Source organism: Pempheris klunzingeri, chromosome 1 (genome assembly GCF_042242105.1).
Source record: "Pempheris klunzingeri isolate RE-2024b chromosome 1, fPemKlu1.hap1, whole genome shotgun sequence".
Taxonomy (NCBI): domain Eukaryota; kingdom Metazoa; phylum Chordata; class Actinopteri; order Acropomatiformes; family Pempheridae; genus Pempheris; species Pempheris klunzingeri.
Window position 1 is genome coordinate 5,670,875 of NC_092012.1, and position 23,182 is coordinate 5,694,056.

A 23,182-nucleotide genomic window follows, 5' to 3' on the forward strand; every position below is an offset into this window, starting at 1 on the left:
TCGAACAGCTGGAGCCTGATGAAAATGTGATATCAGAATCAATTCAGGTTGACAATTATTTTAAAAAAAATAACAAATCAGCTAAAGTGAATCCAGTAATAATTAAAAGAAGTCAAATATATTTAATTTAAGTTTAAGTTTATTCAATCTACTGCTAATTAAGAGAATAGCCTGACATTTTGGTAAATATGCTTATTCGGCTTCTCGCAGAGTTAAATGAGATGATTGAGACCATTTTCATGTCTGTCTGTTAATGATGCAGCCAGCTTAGCTTAACATAAAAACTAAGATAAGATAAAATATTCCTTTATTAGTCCCATGGAGGGGACAAAGTGGGGAAAAGGCTGCTCCAACAATTAGGCAAAATAAACCCCTATAAAGCCTCAAGTTTTTGTCTTCACACTTTACCGATTACCGAACATCAGTAGTGCTAGTAAGCAGATTTTTTTTAGCTTTTGGACAGAACCAGGCTATCTGTTTGCTTCCAGTCTTCCAGGCGCCTTGATATTCATCGTATAGACATGAGAGAGGAACCAATCTTCTCATCTCAGGTGTATTTCCCAAAATGTCAAACTATTGCTTTGATAAATAAATTAATATTTATAAAATCCAGCTATTCAGACTTGATCTATTCTTCGTATATCAGACATTTACCAAAGTGACAGGACCAGGTCTGATTTAGATGTAGATATTGTCGCCATGGTGTAACTAACAGTGGTGAACAACACACATTTTTGACCTTCCTTTGAATACACACACGCGCACACACACACACACACACACACACACACACACACACACGCACACACACACACAGATTCTTACCACTCCCCACCACAGGGCATCAGCGTAGTTTCCAAACTCGTTGGAGCCGCTGCTGTCGACTGCATCTTTCTCTGCCAGGTAGACAAAGTACGAGGAGAAGATCAGGCTCAGAAAGCCAATGTATAAGGTTGTGATCAGCTCCTGAAATACACATATTTCAAACTCAATAAACAACAGGACATGAACAAGGAATCATATCAAAGAACATTAGAAGATTATATGACATGGTGTCTATGAATCTAAATATACTTCCTCATATAGTCCTTCCTGATTGCCACAATATCAGTTTATCAGTTTACTGCCAGGAATCTGGTGGGTCTTGTTAATAATATGACATATGGGTGTGAATATTCATATAAATGTGCTGTGAATATGATGATTAAAATATTTTTAGTATTCTGCTGTCTCTGCCTGGCTGTCGACGGCTTGTGTCATTCAAGACCGAAATGTTGATTCACACTTGAACACTTTAAGTTCAAGTTGCTACTTTTCAGTTTGATAGAATGACGTTGTGCTAACAGACTGGCATTATTCTATATTTTTCCAGCTGTCAACAAATCTCATGAAAAGATCAAGACCAGCTATTGGCTTTGAATGGCTCCATACCGTACTACCAAATGTAGTCTATTTGCAACATTTTCTCATTATTAAAATGCACAGCATTTCATTTGGAAATCTGGCTTTGGGCTTGAATAAAATATGCAGTGGCCAGCTGTCTAGTATTTAGCTTGTGTTGTATACAAAAACTTAACAGCATTTACAAGTACAGCACAGTCTATAACATAGTCTAGTACAACACTACCACTAGGGCATAAAAAATTACAAATTTAAATCAACGCCTCTCAGAATGATGTCCGTTGTTGGTCTGTTGTGGTTGTTGACTGTCTTTGTGATTGGTGGCTATTGTTAAGACCATATGCTCCTTTCATCCGTGGGCTTCGTTTGCTGAATCGTGTTTGTTCAAAATAAATATGTAAATCAGAACATATTTCCTGTATTGCTGAAATTAACAACATCAGACCAGACACCCACTCTGCAAAGCTGCATTCTTAATGATGCAACCTGTCATTTTGCAGCTACTTTTCAGTACCAGCTCCTTTGGCCTAAAATTGATGAGGTGAAATATTATTCAAATGTAGTTTTCTTTCTCTGATAAGCATTCTCATTCTTGGCCTTAACTAAAACTCGTCTAGTAATCTTTCAATGACTTTAATGTTAATTGTTTTTGTTAACTACAACTAGGCCAAGATATTTGCTGTTTTCTTTGACTACGCTGGGACTAAAATGTCCCGACTTTTGAAAAATTAACAATTTATGAAAGATAAAAAAGAATGAAGTTGGCTAAATATGAAAAAATGAACATAGACTTTTGATCACAGATCTCAAGACTACTACTATCTACCTACCTATCTATCTATCTATACATAGATACATATGTATATGAGAGTGTGAAAAGGGGACATCTATACTATACTACTTTGCGCAGCTCTAAATGAACCTTAGCTGAAGATATGGTCAATAATCACTGAATTTTCACTGGAATTCAGTTGGGCACTACATCATTATAAATTACCTTAGAAACCCAGACAGATGATATTTCCCAGTGTATTCAAAATAACTACCAGGCATCTCATTGTAGATTCAATAAGAAGCCGTCTGTGATTTGTTCAGGAGGTCTAATTGGGCTTGGCTCTTACCCTGTCTTACTGTAATTGGACAACTGCTTTGTGAGAGACCTCTTTAACTGAATGTTCGCTTTGGACTCTTCTACTATGCGATTTAAAATGTGTTTAACCACTCAGAGTGTCAGAGCACTCACTGCACTAAATCGGACTGAATTCCTGATGAGTGAAATTCTTATTCGTGTCTCGGCCTAAAACTGTCACTCCCAGATTTTTCAAGAGCACTACGGAGAAGCAGCAGCAGCATATTATTACAATAATGTTCAACGAAATGGCTGTTTGTCTCTCTTGAAATAACATAAACCTATCTTTACATTACCCAACATAAATAGCAGTTATGGTCTGTTGGTAGTCAACAAGTGTGTCTGCATTTTTACATAAGAATACACAGTTGTTTCTAAATGTTTAGGATATTTCAGGGCATCAAACCTTTTGGCAATGAATACACCTGTAACACCTTTAACTAACATTGCTGCTTGCAACTTAGAAGTGCATGATTCTTGGAAATAACAGCTTTTAATGCATTCAGGTACATCTACTTTGAATCACTACCGGAGGTTTAGTAGATGTGTTGCTGCTGCTGCTGCGATCTGGTAAACACATTCAGGGGATGTGTGCTTCCAATCTGCCAACAAGCCAGCAAGGAACAACTGTGCAAATGGTGTGTTTATAAGCCACAAGCACTAGAATGCTAGTCTGTGTGTATTTAAGTGCAGTTGTAACACTAAGGCTGGATACTGATTGAAGTGAACAAAACTCCATTGACTTTAAAAACTCCAGCTGTTAACACAGAAGGGCTGGACACTCATATGTTTATGTAAGAGAATATCTGAACAAAATATTCAGGTCTGCTACAGTCTTACCCACAACAGTTTGAAAATCACCAAGGAACAAATAAAAACAATAGTGGCCAGCCGGTTGACTGTCCTCTACTGTACTGCCTGCTTGTGATGGCACAGTATATTTCCCTTGGATGCAGGGCTGATAGGGGTGTGTGGGGCCTGAACTGAGTATATCATTACATTATAGCAAAAAGTTGTGCAAAAAGGAAAGTACAAGAACATGAAAAAACATGAAAGCACCAAGCTCCCAGAGGCCCCCTTTACTTAACACATCTCAGTTTCTGATGCCTTTGGAGACCAATCAGGACTAAGTATAACCTGGCCTGTCCCAAGGTTAACCTGACACTGGCCCCTGCACACTTACCATCTCCCCTCTGCAAACATTAAGACCCATCCCATGTTAGTGTGGAGTAGAATTGGCCACTTAAACCCTCAAACAATCTATACCTGTGCTGACTTGTCATTTCTCCACCTCCTTGAATGCAAGGGTAATGCAGCCGTTGGATAATTAACTAAATATGAATTTCCATTCTATCCTGCAACGCTGCAAAATAACATAAAAATGAAAAATATATTTCTGCCAAATAAATTAAGTTCATGTTTTCTATCTTTCTGCTTGCTTCTCGTGAAATATTGAATGGTATCACCTCTTTAGGCCTCAAAAAGTATTTAAAATAAAGCCCGCTGTGAAGGAAAGAACTCATGCGCAGAACGAATGCCTGTGAAGCCTGTGAAGAGGGTTTGATATGTTTTATAGCCATATAGCCATGATATGTTTTATTACAACTTTCAATCAATTTATAAAGATTGCAGCGTCTATTTTATTGCACATGGTGATTGCTTGTGGGGCTTTATGCATTTGCAGGGAAACACACCATAACAACAGCTTAACAACTAATCATAATCTGTCAGTATCCATTGTGACAGTTGTTTCCTGGTTATGGCAAAAAACAAAAACAAAAACATTAAGTCCATCCCAGAGTTTACTTGTTATCCTATATCCTCAATCTGAAGTGCCCTCCACAGCTGTAAGTGTTATTTCATGCAGAATAACACCCTGTAGCTAGCTGATGGGAATCAGTTTGGGAAAGGACCCCAATATCTCCCTGCAGCGACACTCACTTTCTTTACAGCTGAGGTCAATGGCTGTCTCAGCCAGGAGCAATATGGTCATCAGCCAAGGCCGATACGAGGAAGCACAGCAGGCAGTATTGGATGAGCAACCTCCCTGACACTCTGTTCACCTTCATCACTCTCTGTTTTTACACAGCAATCGAAGACAACTACATCGGCCACTGGGGACAATCACAGCCACCTCTGTTTCTCAGCTGAAATGATACTCTGGGGGGGACTGCAGCCATCTCTAGCAGAAGAGCTTATGACCCTCATGTATTGCACAGTAGCTCTTTTCTTGTGGCTCTGCTGAATATTCTTTGTTGCTGGAATAATCATTCCCATGTGGAGACTCTACCCTGTGTAGTAGTGAAAAATGACGATGAGGAAATGTTATAAATCCCCTGACAAAAAGCCTCCAGCTTGCTAATAATAATCAGAAACCCCGATGTCTTTGGATCTGAAATGAGATGTGCTTCTAAAAGCTGCGATTGTGTACCTGCCGATGGATGAATACAACAGAGCCTAGGAGACGCCATGTTCCTCCCTGTCGGTCCACATGGAGCATTCGCAGGATCTGCAGGAAGCGAATCCCTCTGGAAAATAACAAAAGTGGTTAGATTCTGGCATTGTATTTAGACCAAATGCATGTAAACAAAGGGCATCATGTAAAGCCAAAAGTATGTGGGCTTCAAACATTACACCTATGTGTGATTATTTAACATCTCATTCCAAAACCATGAACATAAATCTGCTGCTGTAACAGCCTCCACTCTTCTTGGATTAGTACTATTATTAGTATTAGTGAGGTTGGCCGTTGATGTTTGGCAATAAAACAGGGCTCAAAGTTCAGGCCAAGTCATCCCAAAGATGATGGATGGAGTTGAGGTCAGTGCTCTGTGCAAGTCTGACAAGCTCTTCCACACCAAGCGCTTATACCACCCATATACTTTTGGTTTTACAGTTTCCACCTGCACATTCACCGTCTCTTACCTTACAGCAGAGGTGGCAAAGACCTGGCCTTTGGAGCCCACTGACAGTACAATTACTGAGGCAACAACGACAATCAGATCTGCATTGATAGAGAACCAGGGGCTGAATGAAGTATGAAATATGGCAGAGGCAGATGTTCAATATATGGTGGTGCAGCATAAGAAGAGCAAGAGATGTCCTTCTTATGAGGTTTGGAAATGTCAAACAAGACAAAGTGCAGATATTAAAAAGTGGATGGAAAGTGTTCTGTTAAGGAATTATCATTGGTTTTCATTAAAAAATTATTCTATAAATCAATTGAGGTGAGAGGGGTTACAAACAATATTAATGCTAATATTCATTGCTGCATATATCAAAAAAACACCTGGAGGATCCAATTTTAGGAATAAAAGGCTGAAGGTAGGAAAAATTTTACAGTGACAGTTTTAATTTCATGCTGAATTTGTCTGAGATATTTCATTTGGAATATAGCTCATGATATATTATAGATATTGTTTGAGTATTGTGTGTGTGTATGTATGTGTGTACAGGTGTTGTGTTTCCACCTATAATAGATATTGGCTTCCTGGCAAAGCGTAGTCGGCCCCAGATGCCAACGTATTTACTGCGGCAGCCTGCTGACCAGAGGCGGACAAAATATTCCACACCGAAGAACACCACAAGGACGATCTCCTGTCAGAGAAATGAGGGGAACAGATCAGACAAATGAGGGAGAAGGACAGGAGGGGAAAAAAAAAAAAATCAAACATCAGATGCTGTTGCAGGTTATTCACTGCAACAACATCCGAACAGCTGCTCAGACTTCAGCAAAGTGTGCTTTAAAACAGAAACTGTTGAATTATATATGCAACTGTTCAATCAACTTCCTCGTTATTGTTTTGTTTTGTCTCACATTAATCTTTCACAGTAATTCGTTATGGATTATTGATTCTCACTCAACAGTTACATCACTTATGACTGTTTGATTTTTACTACGCCATTAATCAATTCTTTATCTCGGCTGCAAAATGTACTCAGACCTGATAAAAAGTGATCATGTATCTGTAGATAATATATCTGTATTTTGTTCATTTTAACTAGTTTACTTAAAAAGAAAACTTCATTCATTTGGAAAATGTACATCTTTGCTTTATTGCTAAGAGTTACATGACAGGATAGACACCATTCTCATAGCTGTACAGTAAATATAAAGCTACCACAAGCAGGAAATCTGCTTAGCTTAGTTCAAAGACTGGAAAGGGAACTGACCATTGTTCCTCTTGCCCATTATACAGAAACCCCCATAGTCCAAAAATGTTCCATTGGACCTTTCTCCTGCAATCTCCCCTGTCTGACGGCTTGGTAGGAGACCAAGAGGACCCGTTTGCCCCAGTTGTCCTACCTGCAGGTACCCTCGCCCCTGGGCGAACTTCCCTGCATACATAGCAGACTTCTGGCAAGCATGATTTTTCTCAAACTGTAAGCAGAGGAACCCTTAACTGGGGTCCGTCGGAAAGGGAATGGAACAGCAAGCCTGACTCTGTCCAAAGGCTGCAAAATCTACCTAGTAGCACTTGTACAGCTCACAGATTTGCAACTCATATCTCATGTATTTAATCCATTAAACAACTGTGCTGTCAAAATAGCGTGTTGTGGTTTACCATAATCACACACTTAGCCCCCATTAAACAACAACAGGTCATTTTCATACTTTAGTTTTTGTACTGATTGTTAATAAGTAAATTTTAGAGGTGCTGCTAGGTTGATTTTGTTACCGTGAAATAGACCCTTTTCCTTTTGCTTCCTGTCTAAACTAAGCTAAGCTGCTGGCAGTCTCTTCGTATCTAGCACACCACATCTGGATAATTTTCTCCTTGACTTCTTGTTCTTATTCTCCTTAATTATTTTCAATTCATGTGACAATAACTGAAACAAGCCACAACAGCATGTGTCCAATACTTAACATGAAGCTCGTTCAATTCGAGCTTCTCAATTAACGCGGCTCTATTTCAATTTCATGCAAGTTTCCTCCAGCGCTCCTTGAGGACAAATGGTTTTAAAAAATCAATTACAGCACACAATTACACCAGCATGTGGAAATTAATGAATTGGTGTGAATGAGAATGCAATTACCTCCATACATCTCTTAATCATTGACAAGCATTTGGAAATGAAGCCTTGTGAAAGTGAATCAATAGCTTTTCTTAGATTTTAATGGTGACATGATACTTTTGCGGTGAATGATGGGAGGAACAAAGTGGGGGATTCAGGCAGAAGGTGTTCTGCCAGGAGGCTTTTTCATCTTGGAATTATTGAAGGTATTTTTCTTCATCCAAGCCAAAGATTAAAACGTCAGTGAATATAAAATAGCTTGTCTTGAAAAACAGAAATTGGATTAATAATATGCTAAATTGTGTTCTTGGAAGCGAATATGTAAAATGCTGTATTTGTTAATTTATTCAGTGAGGATTTCTACTTCAAGGTTGAAAAACAAATGGCCTATCCAAAAACACAATACATTAAGAAACAGGAGAGTAGAATCAAAACTGTTGTTTTAAGTTGAGCTTCAAAGTTCATTCTGACCTTGTGATATGCTTGAAAAACCCCAGAATGATCAAGAAAAGCCTTGAGTTTAGATTGTTTTGTCAATTGCTGTTGCCACAATCGAGAATGATTTGTGGACGTTCTATGCTGGCTCATTTAAACTATCATCATTATATGTTTAGGAACAGAACAGACTGAAAGAACAATCCTCATTCTGGTCCAATGAGAATGACCTGTTCTTAGCCCATTTCTCTTCCATGTCTCTCAACTCTTACACCCCTCATTTCCTTTCAATTCCCCGTTCTCTGCTTTCTTAAAAGTCGAACTGGGGACATGGACTGCAAATTACCTATGAAATCCAGTATACATTGCATTGGTTTCATATTGTCTGAATGTGATAATACCAACATGTATCTTCACTGTCCAAAAAAAGAGTTTTGTCACGTGGTGCAAAGGCAATCGCCAGAAGCTTTGAGGTGTAAATTAATAAAAGCTGGACTGAACTCAGGAAGGGACATAGCAAACTGCAGCGAATTGGCCTGCTCTCCGCCGTGCTGTGCTGGTGCGGTGGCATCATAGAGATCAGCAGCCCCAACAGGCTGTGGGGGAACTGGTGATCAGGTTGGAACCAGACAGTGTGGAGGCAGTGGTGTAGAGGAGGACGAGGGACAAAATCAAAACCACCTTAGATAACTCCTTCTCACTCTCTCGACAACATGTCATGTCGAGTAGTGGCAGATTGAGTGCTTTAGGTGTCATTTCTGCCTATTGCCATCAGAGTGAGATCCCCCCCCCTGCACACACATGCCTCTCTCCACCCCTGTGCCCACAGACAATGTTTCAAATATGGATGTTGCTTCAAAGAGGCTACAAAGTCTAAAACGTGGATGCTTCACACAAATCATCAGCCCAGCAGCACAGAGGCAATCACCACGGTTTCAAGGTGGGCAAGATTAGTGACACCAATTCAGTATCCGACAACGTGAAATATGGTCACAGTCACCCCTTCTGTTTCTGAGTTATGGTGTTGAACAATGGCCAGAAAAAAGTGTTTTTGCAGAACATTATTATGTCAAAGTGAAGTTGACCTTTGACCTTTTGGATAAAAAATGTCATCACACATCATTTTATCCTATTAGGCATGTGTGTGAAATGTCATGAGTTGTGCATAAATTCTTGAATTATGAAACTTGCTTTGTGAGGTCACAGTGACCTTGATGTTTGACCATTAGTTCATCTTTGAGTCCAAGTGGATGTTTGTGCCACATGTATGGAAAATCCCTCCAGTTGTTCCTGAGAGAATGGGACGGACAACCCAAAAACCCAATGCTTCCCACCAGGACAGCCACTGGAGGCATAACTAAGATAACTCTTCTAGTCATTGCCCCCACACTGAGACTAACTCCCCAAGTTCCTCTCCACTGTAGCAATACTTGTTAATAGTTCCCAGTCACATGCACAATGTTAATCCTATGGGCAAACTGCCAAGCATCTGGCCAAGCACACTACTACAAACACTGTCAGCAAGTGCTGCATCTCCAAGTAAAGAACAGAGTGGTCTCTCTTAACCTTGAATGTGCAGGAAGAAAGAAACAAGACAAAGAAGATGCTTCTGTGATGGGGAGGGAGAAATGAAAGTGTGGCAGGGTCAGAGCAAATCTCTAAACTAGAAAGCACAAAGTACAAAACGGTCCCTTTGGGATGGAGGGTAGAAACGATGAATGTTTGAGATTTTGGGAGGTTTAGCAGCATAGCAAATATTAATTAATATTCATTCTCTTTGTAGACGAGAAGAATAAGAAGATTAAATATCTCCAGAGGGTGAACTTAAGGCTGGAAAACATTTTGCTATAAAGTGTATATTTCATGATATTGTTGAGTTTATTAACAAAATTCATGCTTAATTTTTAATTACAGGTCTGAGTCATAATGTATACAGGAGCCTCTGCAGCAGCTTGAATCTCTGAGACCAAAAAATGAACCTGTAGGATTTGAGCTTTTCATGTGCCGGCTCTTGAAACACCATGACCATTTCATCCTATTATCCTCAACCCAAGGTGAACTTGTCACATGTGGCACACTCCAGTCCCCCTTTAAAGAAAATCCTCAAGTCCTTTTTATCCTTTCTTGGGGTTTTCTGTTGTCTGAGCTTGAGTGACTCACGCTTCACCCAAACACTTCCTGTGCTCAGCAGTGGTGTCATGGGGTTAAGTTTATCCCATTTATTATTGATTCCACAGAGGAGGTGCCTTCACCCTCTCAGGCCAGCAGAACACCTTGAAATTGTTTAAAAGGAAACCTATGTCCAATGTCGTTAGGACAATCAGCCCATGGCTCTGCTTTTAAAACAACAGAAACCGGGGACTGACATCTGTTGTTGTAACAACATCTTCACAATTACGGGGTTGATTGTTGCGGCTTTGAAAATGTACAAGTCGTAAAACTGCAAGAAGTGAATGCAGCATCACTTCTTACTCTCAAACTACTTCTGTACTTAATTAAACAATATTATTATGTGTCATTTCAAAGAACTGTATGACTCTATGTCTATTAATCGCATTGTTTTATGATCATCATTATCATTTTTAATGTATTCAAATGAGTTCTTTGACATGGAATGAGAACAAAACTCCTCCGTAAGTACTTAATATATCAGAATCAGGCTTGTTTGCAGATGCCAGCCAACAAAAACAAAACATAAGCGCTGAGCAGATGGTGAAAGTCAAAGGAAAGATCAGATCAGGAGGAAGCAGAGGGAGAAAAGGCTACAGGCTGGATCTACAATGTAAACAGTGCTGTTATGAGAAAAAAGGTGCATCTTACTCTTGAGATTTGGATTTTTTTCAAAACTCAATCACTCGACTTGTATCCTTCAGACACGTGATTCATAAATCCCTGATCAGGATCCTTAAAGGTACACTTGAGAAACAAGCAAGATTTCTGTTAACATTCAATGTTTCTCGCCCAAACACATTTTGTAAATCATTAAGGCTTAACAAATATATTGATGAATGGAGCTGATTTTATCATTTTATTTATTTACTTATTTCAATGTTTTTGAAACCTGTAATATTTATGTAAGCTGTCTTGTTTTTCTCTTCTCACACTGGTGCACTGCTACCTCGTAATGATGCACTGCTGCAATCAGCTGTAGAAACTGATTCTTTCTATGGAATTATACGCGTTATCGTCACTTTCATTTGGTAGTTATGAGCAGATTTGGCCACGTATGCACCACAATGTGAGGCAGTTTAACATTCATGAACACAAACTATAAGTGCTACACTAACTCATATAATATTCATGGAGGGGACACCATCATTTCCTGCTACTTCACACTAGATGAGCACATCCAGACTGGGCAAAGTAAAAAAAATCATGTAGAGTTCTTAATCCTTAATAGTCTGGTTCGGTCTGCTTTAAGTGCAGGCGTGAGTGAAATTAGTTGACTTCAGATCCAGTCTCAGAAGCAAAACTAAATCCACACGGTGTTTTCGCATCGCACTACTTTAGTGAACACCGACTGGAGAATTCACACTGCATGCCTGTTGAGAACTGACTTGGTAATGCTGACCTTTTAGAGGAAAGAGCCTGGGAGAGGCAAAAGAGAAGAAAGGGCTTAATTTGTGCCAGATCCTGCAGACACAGGGACCGGGACCTCACACCTTCACTTCCCCTCTCACTGTCTTTCTCTCTCAGACACACACGTACACGCTCACCAGGTTCTGTTCCTAACTTGGTTTCTTCCCCGGAGCCTTTTTGTGCTTTTCTCATCACTCTGGTTCCTGTGGGTCTCGGTCATGGTTCTCCTGGCTGCGGTTCTCTGGCTTCATGAATCACTGCTGTGGAACGTCAGCCGCCGCTACTTTTTTTTACTAATATTAGTCGTGCTATTATTATTCATATATTAACTATTGTCATGTTTTTCACTGTTACCATATTGTTTGTTATTAAGTCATATTCCTATTCTCAATACTATAGTTGGTGTTTTGGTGTATTTTGGTTGTTACCCCCACCTCTCTCTTTTTCCTAATGCTTGATGCTTGCTTATGTGCGGATTCATGAATCCTTAATTTTGAATTCTTGAATTGTTGGCTCTCTCTCTTAATGAAAGAGTTTGGTCTAGACCTGCTCTTTGTGGAAAGCATCTTGAGATAACACTGTTATGAATTGATGCTATTTAAATAAATATTGATTTATAAAGATCGATTGAAAGTTTGTCATCATTTCAGTGTTGAGGCTTCACCTTAGAGTTTTTTTTAGTCCCCTAAGTGACATCCATGGCATTTCTTTACACCGCTGGCCTATCAATGCATTTGTGGGTTAGGCAGGTTTGGGTGGTTGATTAATGCATACTGGGCAGTCTGGATCGGCTCTCATAACAGGTCGGTCGGTGCATGTTTAAAAATACCCTGACCCGTGCATCACTGATAGACAGACAGAGCACATCACTTAATTTGGTTCCTTTGCCTGTTTGCTTTTCATGGTTGTGAATAGAACTTTTGGCCCTAACTCTATTTCCCCCCATTATAGCCATCCACAGATGAAGGAAAATGACAGGGAAGTGAAGGAACAGTCAAAGCGAGAGAGAGCTTCAAAACATAAACAGCTGTTTCTGTGCACCCCCCCCTCCCCCCTGCTGGTTTTGAGTGAGTGTTCTGAATGCTTAATACATGTAAATAAAGAATGCTTTGTTTGTGATTACAGTTTTGTTTAGTTATGTTTACTTTTAAAATCTAACTACCTAAGAGTTGTTCAATGAGCTCCAGGCATTGTGGATTTTTCTTTCCCTCTGACCTGCCGCAACAGCATCCTCTTGTTGTTCTGGGACCTTCTGATTTACAATCAGAACAATTAAGCACTGGAGAAAGCTACCGCGTTAAGTGTGTTACTCTGTCCAACTTAAGGTAACTCCAGTCCACAATAGAGACAGGGATGCAATCAGTTGTGAAAGAGCAGCCTCTAAGAAATTAAGTTAAAAAAGAACTTACTGAGCTACTTAGCCCCATAAATAATTACTACACCCCCAAGCATTCAACACCACGTATTTTACAAGGACGCACAAGGATTCATAAAGCCAATTCCTGGTCTGACCAGCGCTTTAAAGTACTTTCAAGCCCACATTCCCTAGAGCATAATGATCCGCCCTCAATTCCGTCCCCCGTCTCTGTGTGTTGGATCCATTTGGTATCAAAATCATCCAGTGTGATGTTTGTGCTATTACTCTAAAACCTCTCTTAAAGGTAGATCCATTCTGACAATGATAGACTGGGGACAAAAACTATGTTTTTATGGTTAATTCCAGGTGCTATTTTTCAATTTGATCAAATTTACCACTCACCACCCAGAAGAGTGTTGTGTGAGCCAGAGCCTCATACTGCTCGATGGTAGACAGAACGCTGAGGATCAGACAGGCCAAAACTATGAGAAACCTGTAGGAAATAAAGCAGATCACGTATTAGTCTTCATTATACAGATCATTTCTTAAGTTGTATGTTAGCAGTCATTCTTATTTCCTACATATACATACACACACACACATATATATATATATATAAATGTATAATGATGTCCATCCAGCTCATGCTTACTCACAAACTTAATTTTCCTCAAGTCAAAGCTTTACATAACTTGCCATCAGTCAAGTCATGCAAACACGAAATCTCCTTAATCCACTTTTCAGCATCCCACTTCAAGATGGCACAAGATTACTTTATATTTTTGTCAGGAAAAGTTTCTGAGTGAATTTGAGCAAACATTCAAGGACAGCCCTCTGGAGGAAATACTGAGAACCTTTTGAACACCACCATATGAATGTGAAGCGCATGATAAACTTGTCAAATAATGAGCACACAGGTTTGCACACACACACACACACACACACACATGCACGCACTACACACAGTATCAACAAACACTAAATTGCTCTTTAACATTCTCCTTATTCCTCCTCAAGGTCACAAATGTTTCAGCTGCAGCAACAATAAGACGTCTGTTACTCCTCTACCTGCTTAGGAGAAAGATATTTTATCTATCTGAGATAAGGCCTCAAGCTGCTGTGACACTACACCAAAAACACTCTTTAAAGCGGCCTTGAGTGTTTGACTTTTAAATTCTTCAAGACAAAATAGATTAAAAATTTGAAGACCAACAGGATTTAGAAGCTTGCGTTTATATTTGGATTTGATAGTACCTCGTGACAGCGAATACATTTTAGTGATCATTTTTCACAGCTGTTCGTAAAAGTATGAGGGAGAGATCCTGCTTCATTTCATGGGAGCGGAGAAAGATGGGAAGGCACGACTGACATACAGAAAGTGACAAGCCATTCTCAAACTCATAACTTTGTTCACAAGTGTTTAAGCACGTCGATCCAAGAACAGCCTCAGATCCAGTTTTTACTTTTGTTATTGCAGTATTGCCTCCACTACCAAACTGCAGTTGGGGTTGAGTGTTGCCTCATTTCATTATGTTTGTCCGTTAGCAGGAAATCTTAAAGTAGAAATGTGCATTACGCATTCCACTGTGAAAAGTTTGGCAGTCTGGCAAGAGCTAAGTCGTTAACTCCTCATTTCCACTGGCATGAGATGTAGCGGTGAAGGGCAGAACTTCTGGGTGGCAAAATTGTCAGACTCCATTTGTCAATCATCTGACAGAGCAAAACTTCCATGATTGGCTCAATCATAAAAAAAAATGGAGGTATTGGAGAGCTTGATTCCTGTTTAGATATAACTGTGCTCCCAGTATTTATTCCTAAACTCAGTACAATAACAGTAGAGCATTTCTAATGATTACTGAATAAAAATCAAGCTGACTGTTTGAAAAAATTTGATTACTGTACTGTTGCACGCATCTGCTGAAACTGTATGTAAATAAACATATATACACATGAGAGGGGCTGATATGTACATATGAGAACTGCCATATCTTGGCAGCTAACACCTGCTTGGTGGAAGTATTGCTGTCTCAGCTGTCTCTCGCTGATATTGTTTAAAACTTTTGTTCAGAAAACAGCCCTAAAGAATAATCGTCTTGTTCCTATATGAGCACACCTGATGGAAACTAAGTGTAGAGGGAGTTATAGCTTCCAGTCAGTGTTTGCACCACAAAGGCCCTTATCACCACATGCTACAGCCTGAGTTTATTGAAGACTGGCCAGGAATCCAAATACCCCCTCTTCAAACTAACACATACACACATGGGCTTGAATGTGCACGCCACACGTCAACACAGATAAAAGACAGAGGAGAGACCTGCTCAGGGAGGATGGACTGGTGTGTAACACAGCTAACAAAGCAGCAGAGCCTGTCTGAAAGAACAGTAGTACAAGCAGACAATACAGCACAGCAAGATGACTCTGTAATTTGGTATCTGTGTCTTCTGCGAAATTACATCTACAGTCTGCTGCCTGTGTGAATGGGAGCACATTTGTCTATTAAGAAGAATGGGGTACATTGGGCGGAAAACAAAAAGAAAATGCTCACAAGTTAGGATGCAGTATAATTTATAAAATCATATCCTGAAATGTGACAGAGGAAGTTAAAAAGAGGATCAAAAGAAATGCAAATGAACATCAAACTTTCCAAACCAAACACTCCGGTATGCTAATGGCTGTAATTTGTCAGTGAAGCTCTGCTTAAATGATTTCAGAACATTCAAAATGCCAGGAAACATACACACTCAGTATGCAGAGCATACACTTATGCTTCACTTTCAATCCATCTGAGACGATCTGACTCGTCAGTCCCTCTCTGCGCCATCATATTTCATATCCTTTACCTCCAGTGGGCTTGGTGTAGCAACAGACAAAATAATACACTGGCTCAGCTACATAGGCACCACTGAACTCTAAACAAAAGCTCAAAGCATTGCTCCTATCTATTATTGATGGACAGATTCACTTGCAGTCTGCTGTGCAGTGTGTGTAGAGACAAAGCAGGGGACAGGACAAGAGTTAGTAGTGATGCTGCTGACCATGTCACTGGCTGTTACCATCAAATATCCTGTTTGGAACAACAATCATGCTTTATTTCTATCACTGTTATGAAGTGCTTTGGAGTTATAAAAGGCACAAAGTAGATCAACCAAAAGCAATTCAACACTAAACAGAGGTTTAGATGAATGCACTGGAACAAAACATTAGATAGCCTAAAGTATTAAATGTATTACAGTGAGGATTTAAAACCTGATCATCCCTTATCTACAATCTGGGCAGCCAGCAGAGCCCTTTGTCAGGTCCTCAGTCAAAACATTGGCAGGTATAGGGTTAATAGCTCAGAGATAGGTAGCCATCACTGAGTGACCTTGTCCATGTGCTCCATTAAGAATCTGAGCTCCTGTGTTTTGTGAAGAGAGGAATAGATAAAAGCATGAATGCTTTTCCCCTGGTTACTCTGGTTACAAAAATATAGGACAAGTCAAAAACATTGTTCAAACTGAAAAGAATAAGAATGCATGAACTCTTAGCCCATTTGCTAAATTATAAAAGACTGTCATAATTTACTTCCTCCGGCTAAATACTGTTTGACAGAATGGTTCAGTTTAATGGAGTCCAGTATGAAAAACCGTCCCTGATTTGGGTTCTCTCGATATTCTCCAAGTTGAGTCATCTGTAACCAGCATGTGGGATGGCTTCATGCTGCTCCATACCAAAACAATGCATTTACTATTTGACTGTAGCACACTGCAGACAGCCAGCCAGTGAGAGCATGGCATATACTTCAGCAACGGCATAAGTTGCCGTTGCTGAAGTCCCTGTAAGCATAGTGTCTCACACACACACACAAACCGCCAAGCATATGTACGTACACACACACACACACACACAAGGATACCTCTGATAAGGCGTTGGGTCACTCTGACGTTCGAGTTCTGGGTCAGTGATAAGGCCATGCTTGTTCTTAACTGCTTTTCTCCGACTCAAACACTTGCAAAACAAGGTACCGAACTGACCCCAAAAGCCTGCTGGATGGTGCGACATATGCATTCATAACAAACACCTGCTTCCACTATAGAACTGAGAGCGTTTTGTCTAAAATACAGCATGATACACTGAACAAATTGAATCCTCCTTATGAATCTTAACAAAATGCAACTCTGAGTGCACTGCTCACACTTAAGAGAAAAGTGTTTCGTTAAAAATTTATTTCTAAAAGGTATGTTTTTTTTTAAATCCCTGTTTTTGGTGCACAGCTTCCTGCCATCTTTGTCAGCAAAGGCACAATCAGAGGTAAAGCCCTGGCTCCCGTTCACATCAAACCCACGGACAAATTTAAGGATGCTCTTCTCCTGGCTAGACTTTACTTTTAAAGATCTTTGTTCAGCTTTGACCAACTGCATGTGCACAATCAACCCTTTCTCTAAGAAATAATGATAGTGACAAACCTAATTGCTACCTGAATTATGTTCACAGACAAAGTATGAAACACTACCTTCATATCGTACCGCAGCGGAGACGAAAAGTGAAGGACTGTCACACCTGAGTTCCGAGCTCACGTTCAGACTCCTCAGGGAAAGATAGTCATTTCACTTGTTTGTTGAGGAAACAAATGAAAAAGGTCGGAAATTAAATACAAAAAACAAGTTGAATACATTGTCAGTGAATATGTTACTGATACATTCAGAATAAACATTTTCCCCACCTTTCAGGTACGTTAGTCAATAACATTTCCTCATTAAGTTAAAAGAAAATGTAATTTGGTCTGCATTACATTATCCTATCTGCTGTTACATAGTAGCTGTATATGGATGTAATTGTAAAAAGAGCTGGTACAGACAGCCTACAGCTGAAAATTATTCTGGCATACACCATCACCATGATTTGTACAATTTTTGCAATATCAGTCTACAAACTGCAGCATCGCTCTCACAGACTGTTTACAGCTTGTGATGACTCTGCTCAGTGTTTATTACAAACAGAGGGACCGCTGACATCATATCCTCTTTGGGGGTCGGGTGCAGAGCAATGTTTTTCAACAGTAGGCTCATGTGACCGCAGATGTAGTGAGACCAGAAATTTCAAATCTGGGCAAACAGGGCTGGCGTCCGGATGGAGCTGAGTTATGCAAACAAACAACCTTCGGGGCTGAGTGGGACTGACTGTGATACTTGTCAGTGAAGGCAAAGGCAACCTCAAAAGGCACCTTCACATTCCTAAAGGTTATTCAATTATCACCGGCACGCACACCCAAAGAGGTGAAATTTGCTTGTCCGAAACGTTCTGATTTTGTGTTTTCAGACAGACTTGGTGGTGTTGATTTTGTGCATTTTGTGCCTTGCATGTAGCGTACAGTGGCCATTACAGGAAGGTTAGAGCTTCTCATCTTGCTGGTTTGCACCTGATGTAGTCAGATTTTATCGTATTCAAAATGTTGATGCCTGAACAAAGATTTTCCTGTAATAACAGTGGCCACTAGCCTCCCTATTATTCTGTATTGTGCAGTAATGTTCTAATGTGTTTGAGTTGCACTGCGTTGGCTCATGCTCCCGTTGAGTCACCGAGACTGTAACCTGCTCCGACAGGCCGCGTTCCCCTGCGTCCCCTGAAACACTGCAGGGTCACAGGGTGGCAGCGCCAGACAGGACCGCTGCCTCCTCCACAGCACATGCACACTGCCAAGTTTAGCTGCCTGCTATCAGTACCGGCAAGTGGGGACGGACGGCACACATGGGGGGGGTGAGATGGAGGATCATATCCCACATTCCTAAACCTCTGCTTGAACACTCCAGTCTGGATCGACTGGACTGCCAGTTTCCCCACACATGGGTGATACCAAAGAGAAGAAAAAGAGTGAAATGCATCTTTTGGTGCTGCATCAGTAGTGCAAAGACAGGTATTTATCATTAGTAACACCATTTGACAAATATTAAAGCCCTAGCAGATAATATCCACTCCACACTGGATTTATTGCTGTACTATTTATATTTTATTCTCATACACTTGCTGTCATAAACTGTCCAGTTGAATTGGTTAAAAGTTCTGCTGCTTTAGACTCACTGAATGCTAATCAGAAACACTTCTCTGTTGCTGTATTCAAACTGTTCCGGAAAACTGAGTGCTTAGTGGTGCTGAGGAAAATAGTCTGCCAAATAAATGATCTGTATAATATTCCTTTAGTTCTCCATTGAGCCCATATTTAGTCTGAGATTCTCTTGTCTGGGATGAATTATATGGGGTTTTTTTTTTTAATCTGCTATGGCTAGACTAAAAAATCCTTACAATAGACTAGAGGGACCTCCGGTTGAGCTGTGATGTCTGTGCAGCATATTTCTTTCACAGGATTAACAGTTCTTTGTAGTGAGGGCTTCCAATGCTCTACATGCGCAATTAACTCCCTGTTTAATTAGGATCTTAGAGTTGCAATTATACCCTTGAATACCCAATGGATCTGGATGATTATGAAAATACAAACACTCACACTGTGAAGTGATACACGAAGCATTTCCAGCCAGACGGCCTCTCCAGAAAGTTATACACGCGTCCTTGGATGTAGGCGCGGGTGAGGACCGGACGGATCCCGGTGCTGTACACCGACATGCGCATGGACATCCGGGGATGGGATAAGTACGGGTGGAGGTTAACAGGTGGTACCTCGGAGTGAGTGTTACCGTCCTCTGGCATTTTGTCTCCGTCAGAAAACGTGTCGATTTCCACAGGTGTCCCTAGTTCAGGCGCGCTAAAGGTGGTTTCCGACAGCTCCAAATCCGGTGGTCTATTTAGACGTGCCACACTAGAGGACCTCCGTGTATCCCCCGGAAAGGAGACGGAATTAGACATAGTGCCTTCCCGTTATTCTTCTGTCGCTGGGTTAACTTTTTCCTCAGTTAGTTTTCCGTCACCGACTCAAGCGGACAAATGTTCGCCCATGTGCGCTCACCTTCTGTTGTGCGCCTGATCGCACCAGCGCGCATTAAACTGCAACATAAAGTTACATAAAGCGGAGTTATTAATGCTCTAGATCACCAATGTGGTGTTTCTTTAATTTAACTTTACAGCTCTCTGGGTTGCTGAGGATATGGCGAGTCTCACCCCTGAATGAATATCCCCTACCTCTTTCAGAACACTTATCAGCCTGGAGAGCTGTGGGCGCAGGCGGTGCGTTCAGAGTCACCAGCTGTTCAGATATTTTACGGTTTTGCAAAACTGCGTAAAGCCGAGCACTGTGCAGCTGATGACCTCTAGCTCAGCTCTGTGTGAAACAGTCAGCACACCATTAACTTCTGTCCCAATAATCAGTCCTCAGAAAAAAATAAAAATAAAAATAATATCATAATATAATATAGACCTGTAAACATGGCTGTCACGTGGTTGACATTCTATATGTAGATAATGAAAGCCCTGCTAGTCAAAACAAGCATTTATGTATGGGTGAATGTTAAGATCCAGTAAACAAAGCACTTCTATACCTCAAGGTTACCAGTGAATTGTGTAGCAGTACTGTATAAAGCTGGTAATCATACACTTAAAGTAACTCAAGGGGACAAGACTGGAATCTGCTATTGGTAATACTTTGATTTACAGGCCTTTTAATATCAGTAGTAATCAACTAGATTTGAGTTAAAACTGTTTTGTGATAATAAAAAGCTTTGTTTGCACCATGTCTGGTGATTGTATATTTGTTTTATATTACAAACTCTATGTGCATGTATGTGAATAGCCTTCATATGTAAGTACCTCAATATCTGTAGAGGTGAAGGCCTTCAGCAGGTGTAGGAACCTGGATTGTTGCACATGCACCCACACATATGCACTTTTTATAGGGATATGAAGGTGTAATTGGCATTGCATTTGTTACATATCTCTACTTTTGGTATATTTTTGTTCCCAAATTCAGTATTTAATTAGGTTGGATGAATCTCTAAGGAAAAAAGTGTATAGAACGGCCTCCCATTGTTTGAGCTGACATACAGACTGTGAGTCATTTTTCCTCATTAAACTGTCAGTTGGAAGTAAGTTAGAAGTCATTGCCATTGTGTGAAACTCTGGCATGTTTGGAAGTTATACCCAGTTCTTCACTAGCTGTCATCAATAGGACTCAGATGTGCAACTGCTGAGAGTTATTAGATGGAGCAACTTTGTCAGTGAGCAGAACTGCATTGACTGCATATAGATTTTAACCACCCATTCGGTTTTTCGCCTAAAAACGTTTGCTGTCGCTGATTTTCCTCCACTGTGATCTACCCATAATAAGAAAAAGCAGCATGTACAGATGATTAACAGAACATAAATCACATCAGCACTATTCCATACCTGAGCTGGAGTTCTACAACATCTCACAGTTTGAAATTAGCCAGGAAATCGTGACTGTTGCCTGACTTGTGTGTGATTTATTACAGTGTAGAAGTAATGTCATCAACCCTGGTATAATCATTCTGTGGACACACTCAGCTTAGTTTGACAAGGTTACCCTGTGGATTTTTTTTTTCAGTGACCTTGGCCAAGCTACCCCAGGGAGGAGGAAACAAGTTTGCTGCAGCGGATTTTAATAGGAGTCGAGTGGCATCCATGTGATGACAGGATCTGTTGCCAGGTAGATATTAAACCCTCACTGGTCCTCGCTGTCAGATGCCGCCAACCACATTTGAGTTTTTGTTTTTAATACAGAAAGGGCATTTATCTTGAAGGTCACCCGAGCTCCCATATTTGTTTGTGTGAAGGAAATAAAATACTTAATTTCTCAGGGTACATGCAGTTTAAAAACATACATGTAGATGTTCAGATGTGAAATGTTTAGTTGTTTAATTGACTTGTTGCCAGTGACGAGTAACCGTCTTGACAATCAGTAATTAATAACATGTGTTGACTGTCTAAGTCTCCTACGGTAGTAAACTAATAACTTCAGGTTTTGGACTGTTTAAGAAGTACAAGAAATTTGTAAACCTTTAAATGAACATTTAATCAGTTCATCTTCGTCAGTTCTAAGATGACTAATAAACTGTGGTGGACATTTTCCACTATTTTCGGACATTTTACAGCCCAAACAATCGAGTAATCAAGAAAACAATCATCAGATTAATAAAAATATGAAAGTAACTGTTAATTACAGCCCAATTGATGGCAAATACATTGATTACATAGATTTACAAGTAAAGCAGGGATCATTACAGTGTAGGAATATGAGCTTGAATCCACATTTAGTATGTGTAATGTAAGATGTAAGATCTGGTATGGTAACTAAAGTGCTGTATTTTACTTTTTTTTAAATCAGGCATGGCAGTTATTATATGTCTGTTTCTCCGTCCACACAGCACATTATCCTTATTCTCCAATGAGCAAATAATATTGTGCTTTTAAAAATGTGTTTAACAAGCAATTTAGAGGACTGGCTTCACCTAAAGGGGGGAAACGTGCTACCGAGGCTGGCACCAGAGGACATTCTGAAAGCTATTGGAGTCTGGTGTCATTCACTGCAATAAGGTTGAAGTAATGTAGAAGCTCATCTCCCTCCACAAGGGCGTACAAAGCAGGGAGTTTTTTTTATTTTTTTTTATTAACTGTTATTTATCCAGGCTGATCCAGATGAGATTAGGGGATTTTTCCCAAGCCCCAGCTGACACCGCAGCAAGGCATAATTTAGTTTGCAGAGGGAAACAAACAATAACATTCCATCGTAATTAATTGATGATCTCAAATAAAAGAAAAAGGAAGCTAGAGAGAAAAGGAAACAGAAAGGAGAGAGGATACAGAGATAGTGTTTCCAATAGACTTGTCATAAATGCTTTGAAGGTATATGCAGTTACATACGGTTGAAGTGTTTCAGCAGGACACTACACAGACAGCCTTTCTAAACTGGCTCTGTCCAAGCGTTCAGGCCAGTCAGTAGTAATTAGTCATGGGATTGCAGACTGTATTGTCCTCCATATTTGTGAGTAATATACACACATAAAGAGACGCGGCGCAATCCCTCAATAACCGTATAAAGAAATTATCAGTGACTAAGCCTATTTATGTAAAGACATGGTCAATCAATCCAATGCATAAAATGTGTAAAGATAGGTGAAGGTTTTGCATTTTGTGATATAACCCAATTAATAATGATGAGGATTCTCCAGTATGTGCATCACAGGGCTGAGGCTGTTGTGCACATATTCACTGTGGCCTAAATGAGAAGGCTGCATGTTTTGAAGTCTGCGTTTCTAGACCAAATATGACAAGGCTGTCCCTTTCCAAAGGCTCCTCTGAATACAGCGCGAGAAATCGGCCCT

General features: G+C 40.1%; 1 protein-coding gene across 1 annotated transcript in view; it reads right to left on the reverse strand.

The window, feature by feature from the left end:
- The window catches only part of kcnq1.1 (potassium voltage-gated channel, KQT-like subfamily, member 1.1), a 36,670-nt gene extending 16,891 nt beyond the window's left edge, over window positions 1-19,779 (reverse strand). The window contains exons 1-6 of the mRNA XM_070832668.1: window positions 19,396-19,779; window positions 13,320-13,410; window positions 6,001-6,127; window positions 5,456-5,534; window positions 4,962-5,058; window positions 826-966 (exon numbers count right to left, since the gene is read on the reverse strand). Of these exons, the coding sequence (XP_070688769.1) occupies window positions 826-966; window positions 4,962-5,058; window positions 5,456-5,534; window positions 6,001-6,127; window positions 13,320-13,410; window positions 19,396-19,754 (894 nt within the window). The 5' untranslated portion in view covers window positions 19,755-19,779. The remainder of the gene's footprint in view (window positions 1-825; window positions 967-4,961; window positions 5,059-5,455; window positions 5,535-6,000; window positions 6,128-13,319; window positions 13,411-19,395) is intronic.
- Window positions 19,780-23,182: the final 3,403 nt, after the last annotated feature.